The 10,578-nt window shown below is 35.8% G+C and overlaps 1 protein-coding gene across 1 annotated transcript; it reads left to right on the top strand.

Moving 5' to 3' along the window:
• Nucleotides 1-1,028: 1,028 nt before the first annotated feature.
• On the top strand, nucleotides 1,029-7,268 carry LOC141812296 (uncharacterized). Its single transcript, XM_074700341.1, has 4 exons — nucleotides 1,029-1,372; nucleotides 1,664-1,766; nucleotides 2,511-2,561; nucleotides 7,092-7,268. The coding sequence occupies exons 1-4, from the start codon at nucleotides 1,029-1,031 to the stop codon at nucleotides 7,266-7,268; spliced, it is 675 nt and encodes a 224-aa protein (XP_074556442.1).
• The last annotated feature ends 3,310 nt before the right edge of the window (nucleotides 7,269-10,578 follow it).

The raw sequence follows: 10,578 nt of genomic DNA, 5'->3' as shown, positions 1-10,578 counted from the left end.
AAGACTTAACATTAATTAAAGGATAGGTAATAATAAAAAGTTTTACAACTCAAGATAATCCATACCAAGCAAAGTTTTAACATCCAACATCAAGCACAAGCAAAGTCATCACACACAAGCATTCAAATTATCACAACAAGTTTTCAACTACCATTCATACAAAAATATCAAATCTAGGCATCATCATCGTCTGCTGGAGGAGGTGGAGGAGGAGGCTGATAATACATGTGCATCTGGCTCATCATCTCGAACATCTGCTGCTGCTGCTGATAATGCTCCAGATCACGCTGAGAGGCAACCGACCACTCCTGACGCAGGCCTCTCACCTCCTCATAAAAACCCTTGACACCCTGATGATAGTCCTGAACCTCCTTATGGTAGGTTTGGACTTGTTCATAGTATCCGGTCATACGGGTATCCAGATCCCGATATCGCTGATCCATCACCTCCTCAAGATGAGTTATCCTCTCATCAAGTCCAGGATGAGGAGGTGCATGCCTCCTCTACAGCACCACTCCTCATGGGCCGGAGCTGGCTGTGCAGCACCTCGCTCAATGTCACGCTTCCATGCTAGGGTTCCATGATGAGGCTCAATCTTGGCTAGCTTTAGGTGTTTGGCTCCTAGCTGATCATAATCCTTGGAGAGAGGATGGTTCTTCCTGAAAGTCTTTTGCACGAAAACAAAACGTATTATTGGGAAGAACTAGGTAATTCTTGCGGTTCTCTTTCTCGTCAAAAATCTGATCTTTGTTTCGTACTTGATTCTTGGCTGCACGAGCCGACAGTTTTGTTCGGAAAAAAGTAGTTCTGGAATCATCGGTTTCAGGTTCGGATGTGACTCTGTACTGCCATTGTTAGGGTAGGAAACTGTAATTTTAGATGTTACTTTTGTTATTGTTGAGGTCGATACTGATGTAGCTTAAACTGTCCAGAATCCAGAGCTTCAATTCTGAAAGTTCTCGAAAAGTTCTGGCTCTTCAAATCGCACTCGGGCTCTGATTTCTTTCAGCAAATAAGCTACTTGTGGGATGAGAATGTCGGCTGATCAGAATTTGAGTTTTCACTATGGAGGAGCCTTTCCTCCCTCTTTTAGCAATCAAAACTTAGTTCCTTTTCCACCAGCAGCAATGAGCAATGTGGCACGGTTGATATCCGAGGGAATGTATGCTTCAGATGGTGCTAGCAACATGGGAGGGATGATCTTGCCAGACAACCCTGTCACACAAAGTTACACTTCTTCTGTCTTATCACTGCCTGGCAATCTTTCAAGGAACATCATTCTTGACCCAGTGCCCCCTCTCAAGCTCACTCCAGCAGCAACTGCCAGTTGGTCTCTGGAGGAAGTATATGTGTTGAGGGAAGGCCTTATAGAGTAAGTTGATTTTGCTTCTTGGTTTTGATATTGATTCTCTGCTCCTTGAAAGCTCAACTGTGTTATAAGATCAATGTAGTCAAGTATGAGAAAACTTTAATTGAACTAGATCGTGGGAATGAATTATCTATTTGAAGAATTTAAGTTATGAAGGTGTTGCACTCAATTGCCTAGTTTCAACTTTTCTGTTCTAGAACATAAAGTATTAAGAGAATTTGTCTGACTTTTATCCCCACTACCCGGCCTTGGTTCTCTTTTGCTTGACACTGTTGGTTTATGACAAATGCCCAGACATGCTACTGAACCAACCAATATAATGAAGTATATCAAGATAGCAGCTAAGCTGCCGGAGAAGACAGTGAGGGATGTCGCCATGAGGTGCCGGTTGATAGCTGTGAGTATACACTTTTACACATACAATATTTTGCATTATACATACTCATTAGGATTCTTAGTGCATTACAGTATTACTACATACTCATCAGGACTGAAAGATCTATTTTCAGTATTCCATTTGGTGAATTCATTATCAAATTTAAATAGCCATTTGTTTCCTTATGCCTTATTCTAATGCTGTTAAAGGTGAGATTCTACCTATGCCAATTAGTGAAATTTGGTTGGATATAAATCTTGTAGGTCACCAAATGTTTCATATGGGGAGAGAGGAAAAATGAGAATAAATGAAAAAAAAATCTTAAACACAACAGGATGTTGATCCAATAACATTAAAATAGAAAGTTGTATTGTCTCACATGAAAAGGCAGAGGGCTTAGGGAAATCACAACCATTAACATGCCATTCTTCATCCTCCAAATGCAACATGAGTAAGTTATAACAGGTAAATGCTGTTGGACTCAGACATTGTCTTAATTATTGTCACCTGTAAGGAGAAATCTTGAAGGATGGCCGTGCGCAATGTGCAACACTTAACTAGATTTTCTCCTGGATTCATTGTCACAGCATGCAGTACTTGTAACTTGATATTCTTCTCAACTTCCTGTCATATTGATTACTAATAATTGGCCTTCTATTATCATGTTTTAGTATTCATTGCTATCTAGGTTCTACTTCGTGTTATTTGATAAATCTTAGTCTACAGTCTAGTTTTTTAAAACTGATATAGTGATCTTCCTTGTAGAAGGAGACTGGTAAAAGACGCAAGCTAAGAAGTTACTGTGTAGAAAAGAAGGTAAAAGACACCAAGTCTCAACCTTGTACCTTTTTCTTTTTTCTAAACTGTTGATCACAAATAATGATCAACTTATTTCCGCCTGTAGAATTTAGTAAATTATAGAGTTGGTGCTTCTTTCTCTCTTCAAATTTTTTTTTTTATCACTTATTAAATTTCTCTGATTCTCTTAATTATATGTCACAATCGTAAGGCAATACTTAGCAAAAGAAACAAGTTATCTATTTGTTGCTCGCTTGTTGCATTAAAACACCATTAGGAAGTTCTGTGATTAGCTACGTTTTTTAACACAAATTACTACGATGATGTGAGAGTACAGGGAAGCAGAAATTTATAGGAGCAATGAGGAAGGATATCGGAGCAATGGAATGATAATAATTTGCCATATGAATGATAATTACGTTCTAGGCCTTTCGGGATGCTGCTGTCTTTGCATTGCTCTTTGTTTTTATTGATCAGTAGCTAGTCAGGTGTTTATCTAGGAGTTGTTTCATTACTGCACATCATTAAGTTTTGTATTTTGCTCGTGTAAATATGAGGACATTGTTTGATGTGAAGCGACTAGTAATAGTGTGATACTACTAATATTATTGTATCTGTCATGTAAATATGAGGACTTAACTACTAATATTAAGTTTTTGTTTTCTGCAGCACTGAAATTTCTGCTCGGGCCATTTCTGTCACTCAGGCCACTTCTGAATCAAACTTTGTTATTGTGATTCTTGCAAGCACTTTGTGAAGGCTGCTGCCAAAAGTTCTTGGCTGAGATTTGATCTTAATTCCAAACTTTTTATAGAGATCTTTGAAGGCTACTTCGAAAGAGCAAGAATGAAGTTGTGCCAGAGAACAAGGATGATGGTGATTCAGATGAGGACGAAGAGGATGATGATGAACAGATGGCGAAGACCAGGAAGAGGACGATGGGGCTGAAGGTGATCCTTCTGGGGATGAAAATGCTGAGGGAATGTGTAATATGTTGCAAGAAGAATATTTGTGTTAGTTACTTTTGGTTATTTGTAAATATTGAGGTGATTAAATATATCGGTGCTTTTCTATTTGTGATTTGTTGGGTGAATTTATAATATTATGATAATTTTGTACTCTTGCTCGATCATAATTTACAAACAACATAAAAAAAAGTGTTATTACAACAGGTTTAGATTCAATGACATCGGTTTAGAAGCGTTGTCGTTAAGTGATATTACATCGGTCGAAAACCGTTGCTAAAATTGATGTTAAACAGATATTACATCGGTTTTACACCGTTGCAGAATCGATGTCGTTAAGTGATATTACATCGGTCGAAAATCGTTGCTAAATTTGATGTTAAATATATATTACATCGATTTTATACCGTTGCATAACCGATGTCTTTGAGTGATACTACATCGGTACTACATCGGTTACAAACCGATGTCGTTGAGTGATATTACATCGGTTAAAAACTGATGTCTAAAATGTCAGACCTTTTACATCGCCTTCATAGACATCGGTCGATTTTCTCATAGACATCGGTTTTCCACCGATGTCTATGACTGTTTTTCTTGTAGTGTACATAGTGTAAGATGAACGTTACTTTATCTAAAGATTGTGGGACACTTATTATTTGATCAATCTTCCGTCTAAAATTCTTCTAAGATTAGTTAATCTTAGGTCCATAAAGGTTTGTATATTTAAATTATATTTAAAAAAATCATCCTTCTACAATTATTATTATTCTAAGATACTTGCAGAGGTATGGAAATGATGGAAAGTTAGAATATTTAGATCTAAAAGTGCATATTTTTTTTATCATGCTATGGGAGCTAAAGGTTATTTATATAGAAGAATATTATTTGGTAGTTGGTGCAAAAGTCCAATGAAAAGAGAATAATTGGTTGCACGTGTGTACAAATTAAGGATGATCCTAGATATAACATTATAAGAATTTCTAAGATTAGCGATAGAATTTTCGATCGCTAAATTAATTTAAAGACCGATTAGAAACACAAATAAAATAGACATAAAAAATTTCATTGAAAAAGGTTTTAGTGACAAAAAATTAATTTTCATCGCTAATTAGCAACGAAAATTATTTTCCATCATTAAACATAGCGATGAAAATATTTTTCTGTCTAAAAATTAATGATGAAAATATTTTCCGACGCTAATTTCTCTAACATTTTTTCAGCACCACCTATTTCCTAATTTAAATCATGTTTACATTAACATTTCAAAATAATGATACATACAACATTCAATCACAAACCATATCCAAATCATATCCATGATACATACAACATTCATAACCCATACAATCACAATGACAAACTATTACGGAATTAAACTTCTGTCATTAATATAAAAAATATAATTTACTGTTTTATCTTAGATCTAGAGACGGAAGTTTAATTCCATCGCTAATATTAGCAATAATATTTTAATTCCGTCACTAAATCTGAGACGGAATTAAAATAATCAACTCTAATTAACGACGGTTATTTAATATGATATCATTAATTAGCGAAGTATATTTAATATTCCGTCGCTAATTAGTGATTTTCCCTGTTTATATTTACATAATCACTACAACAATTTAGTATTTTAGCGACGAATTAAAATCGTCGCTAATATAAAATTTTCGTCGCTAACCTTATTTTGCGACGAATATTTTTCGTCGCTAGTATCGTCGCAATAGGATTGTCGCAAAAGAAACTTAGCGACGAATTAATACAATTTCGTCGCTAACATTAGCGGCGATATAATAATCGTTGCTAATCTACGAAAATCGTAGCTAATATTAGCGACGAAATACCATAGTTTCGTCGCTAATATTAGCGACGACATACTATATTTTCGTCGCTAACATTAGCTACGAATTTAATTAAATCGTCGCTAAATTAAGGAAATGCCCCGGCTACTTTGGTTCCCTAAATACGTAACTTAGCGACGAAATGGGCCCATTTCGCCGCTAATCTACGTAACTTAGCGACGAATTTGGCCCATTTCGTCGCTAAGTTACGTAACTTAGCGACGAATGATTTTCCTTTCGTCGCTAATTTACGATAATTCTGCGCCCAGCTTTTTTTTTCCATGTCACATACAATATCACACCTATCACAGATTACACCAAAACAACATAAAAATTCACCTCAAAACATACTTAAAACACAAAGTTTGATACATAAACCAATTCAAATACAATACACAAAGTTTAGATACCAATTCATACACATTCAGACACAAAGTTCAGCAACGTTCAGATATATACAAGTTGTCCAATGCACAACTTCTACACTTCAGCACACTCAGCAACAAGTACAAGAAATACATGCCTTCAGTGACATATCATCAATTCCTTTGGTTGTTAGTACAACATTTGCACCAGCTTTCAGAAGCTTCTGAATTCGCTCTTTTGTTATATCAGCTTCCCTGGTCAGTTTACAAGATGTCATTAGTGCCTATCTCATAATTAGCTTCATAGAGATGCAAAGTAGTGCACATGTAAGATTCCAACAACCAGGACCAACAAGAAAAGACTGAGCTGCATAAATGTTATTTTTACCTCATATAGTTTGTTAGAACACTTTCAAGATAATGAGTTTAGATAAAACACATATATGGCTCAAAACATAAGGTAGAAAAAACAAAGCACAAAGAAGACTATAAGAGGAAAAAAGAGAAGAAGAATAATGAAAGTAAGGGACTGCCTCTTACAAAATCAAACAAAAATGGATCAAATTAATTATGACAGAACAAAACAATCTCACACAAGAATATAGGTACTGTGGAAACATACTAGAAGAACATAACAATCAAAAAATGATTTGGGCATAGGCAAAAATACAAATAATAAGATCTACTTAGTACTAGTGTTCCTATTCCCATGGCATTTATATTTGGCAATTCAAACTTATCATATAATTCTCCGCCATCTTTAAAAACTCATTTAACCCTTTTATATATTCATGGCTAATCCGATTCTCGTTCATTATCCAACTTTTATCCATATTTATACAACCTGATGAAATAATAAAAATTATCATACCGTAAATTAACTCATAAAAAATCATATAATTATGTTATGAAAAATTTCAAACATAATTAATCATTTCTATAATTATCGAAGTTTCATCCATAAATAAGTTAGCATTGCCTAACTTGATTTTGTTTTTGCTACATCTAAAGGGTTTTATGAGTTTTATTTGGATGTGTAAGAACACTCAAGGGAAAGTATTATTCTAGTTTGCACGTCAAGATGTTATTAGTTAGTGTCATCAATCCCTAAGTAGTTGTGCTCAACCATGATGTAATCTGTTAAGTTAAAATTTATAATGTCACTATTGTTTCATGATGTTGTGCAAGACTTGGTAGGATGCACATGAAACTTACGAAACTTGTGACTTATAAGCCTACATTTCAATTTCTACATGTCCAAATTTGATTATGTTACAGCAAAGGAAGAACATCAAAACATGCACATCAAATAAGTTTTAGGATAGAATAATTAATTCAAGAACACCAAAAATCAACTTTAAATCCACTTACCAGCGTGCTTCCTCAGCTATTCGTGTCGGGTTGAGTGAAATCCTGCTTCCTCCCGGCGAGAATCGGCCCGATAACCAAACCCTTGGTCACTGCCGGCCTCCAGTTCCAGCTCTTCGTGTCGGGTTCGAGGAAGAAGAGGCTGCGCGATCAGGAAGAAATAAGGTGGAGGCGGCGGCGTAAAAAATAGATCGGAGGAGGAGCACCTGCAAACGGCGGACGGCGGAGATGAGGACCTCAAGTCGGAGAAAGAAGGGAGTCGCGCGCGGAGATCAGGATCGCGGCTGGGTTAGGAGGAGTTGCGCGCGGAGATGAGGATGCGGACTAGGGTTTTCTTAGTCGTAGGTGCGCGGAGATGAGGATCGGAGGAGGAGCACCTGCAAACGGCGGACGGCGGACGGCGGACGGGCGGACGGCGGAGGCGTCGGAGAAAGAAGGGAGTCGCGTGCGGAGATGAGGATCGCGGCCGGGTTAGGAGGAGTTGCGCGGAGATGAGGATAGCGGGGGGTTAGGGATTTTAGTCGTAGGTTAGCGGCGAAAAGCCTTTTCGTCGCAAACATTAAATCTTAGCGACGAAATAGCCTTTTCGTCGCTAAATGTTAGCGACGAAAACCAATTTTCGCCGCAAACAAAATAATAAACTAGAGTTAGCGACGATTTTATCATTTTCGTCGCTAATATTTAGAGACGAAATATCATTTTCGTCGCAAAACGTTTGTTTTAGCGACGAAATTATTTTTTCGTCGCAAATATTTACATTAGCAACGAAAATAAAATTCGTCGCTAATATTTCGTCGCTATTTTTATTGTTTCTTGTAGTGTCTACTGCACCAGCTAACTAGACAAGGACCCAAGAACTGGCATCCACCGCTTGTACTTTTGCGGTCTAGTTTACAACCGGCATAATCTGAGTCTGAATATCCAACTAGGTCAAAGTTGTTATTCCTAGGGTACCACATTCCCACAGTTAAGGTTCCTTTGATGTATTTAGAAACTGCGGTTAAGTGTGATTCTTTAGCATTTGCTTGGTACCTAGCACATATACCTACTACAAATAATATATCAGGTCGACTTGCAGTTAGGTATAGTAGACTCCCAATTATAATAGTATTTTAAGTCTACTTGTTTTCCACTTGGGTTATCTTTTATGTTACAATTTGTTGCAATTGGTGTGTTTATTTCTTTTGAGTGTTCCATCCCAAATTTAAAAATTAAATCTTTACCATAGATTGAATTTTGAAAACTTTGTTCGAGTAATTTTATAATTACCTGATAATTGTTAATTTTCCATCTTTGTCTTTGATTGTTTGGTGAATAATTAAATTTTGACAGTTAATTTAATTTTGATTTTAAAGAATTGTCTAATTTATTATTTTTGAAAAGGTTGATTAAATTGAGTTTTAATTAAAGTTTAATTAACTTTGAAAGTTTGTTTGATTAAATTTTGAAGTTAATTAATTTTGAAAATTTGTTAATTAAATTTTGAAGTTAATTAATTTTGAAAATTTGTTAATTAAATTTTGAAGTTAATTAATTTTGAAAATTTGTTTTGAATTAATTAATTTTGAAGTTAATTAATTTTGAAAATTTGTTAATTAAAATTTTGAAGTTAATTAATTTTGAAAATTTGTTAATTAAATTTTAAGTTAATTAATTTTAAAAATTTGTTTAATTAAATTTTAAGTTAATTAATTTTGAAAATTTGTTTAATTAAATTTTTAAGTTAATTAATTTTGAAAATTGTTTAATTTGTTAAATTAATTTTGAAAATTTGTTTAATTTGTTAAAGTTAAGGACGGCTCCCCGAGGCTCAATCCTTATTTAAGTTAAATTGATTGCAAAGGACGGCTCCCCGAGGCTCAATCCTTGCAATAATTGAATTAAGTTTGATGATTTGATTAATTTTGAAAACTTGTTTGTTGGGTTATTTTGATTTATTACCTATTCATCTCACCCAGTCTAAGTGGTCAATCAGTTAACCTATGAGTTGAATGTGAGATGATTTCAATTTTATCTTTGTTTATTGTGAAGGGTATCTATACTTGATCAATTTTGAGTTAGATTCAGGTTTAGCCTTCAACCAATTAAGTACACATTTCAAAAATTGATTCCCAGGTTGTGGCGAGGCAAGGGGCCTTCTTGGTTATCGGAGCAACGACCACTTCCTAGACAGAATCAATTCAAGAAATTATGGACTTAATCGATTTATTGAAAAACCTTGGTCTAACTAGTCTAGGATGTGGCGAGGTAGCTTCGGTCAGTTCGGTTTGACTCCGTGAACCAAGTCAGGTAGGGTCGCCGCCGCCAGCTGCTGGTCACGCCTAGTGCTTGGCGCCGGTTGGTGGCTGCTGCCACCGCTAGCTGGTGGCTGGTGGCCGGTGTCCGACGGCTGGTACGTGACTGCTGTCCGGTGCCTGGTGGCGGCTGGCCGACGGTTGGTGGTTTCTTGCCGGCTGGTGGCACGGGCGATTAGTGGCCGATGAAATCCAATTTTTTTAAATTAATTATCTTTAATATTCTTATTAATTAATGTTGTAATATTGTTTTTGCAGGTTTAACAAGTTGTTTCGGTGAAGTTGTTCCGGTCGGAGGTAATTTTTACAATTTTATATAGTAGTTTAATAGTTTTTATTAGAGTTTAGTTATAATTCGTTAGAAATAATTGATGAAATTTTACTCATTTATGTTTGAGGTATTTTTTATAATTATTGTTAGAAAATGTGCATAATACTATGTTTTAACTTATTGACTTCAAATTTATCATAATTCGTATAACTGTAAATATTAATCCCTATAATCATAAAACCCTAAACTATAATTAAGACCCTAATTTCTAAACCCTAAATTCTAACACCCTAAACTATAAACCCTAGATCGTAAATCATAAATCATTAACCCATAAACCTTAAACTATAAACCCTAAATCGTAAACCATACATCATAAACCCATAAACTCTAAACGGCGACGAACAGATTTTCGTCGCTGATCAGCGATGACATTATTCGTCGCCGATTGGCGACGAAATTATTTTCGACGCTAATCGGCGACGAAATTGTTTTCGTCGCTGATCAGCGTCGAAAATAATTTCGTCGCCAATCGGCGACGAAATTATTCGTCGCCGATTGGCTACGAAAACTGGTTCATCGCCGATTGGCGACGAAACTATTCATCGCTGATCAGTGACGAAATTGATCAGCGACGAATAGTTTCATCGCCGATTGGCGACGAAATTATTTTCGACGCCAATCGGCGACGAACTCAGCGACGAATTAATTTTTTCGTCGCTATTTTTATCGACGAATCACCGAAATTCGTTGCAGAATTCTGCGATGAGTATTTGGCGACGAATTTTAATTCGTTGCTAAATTAGTTGCAAAAAATTTTGCAACGAATTTTTTAAAGAAATTCGTTGCAAAATTCGTTGCAGAATGCTGGTTTTTTTGTAGTGTAAGGTCGATGTCACACCCAATGTCATGGCCAATGTGAGGTGAC

This window comes from Curcuma longa, chromosome 18 (genome assembly GCF_044706935.1).
Source record: "Curcuma longa cultivar G26 ecotype Majalengka, Jawa Barat chromosome 18, ITB_CL_G26_1.1, whole genome shotgun sequence".
Classification (NCBI taxonomy): Eukaryota; Viridiplantae; Streptophyta; class Magnoliopsida; order Zingiberales; family Zingiberaceae; genus Curcuma; species Curcuma longa.
Note: the sequence above shows the minus strand (reverse complement) of the source record. Positions and strands in the feature narration are given on the sequence as shown.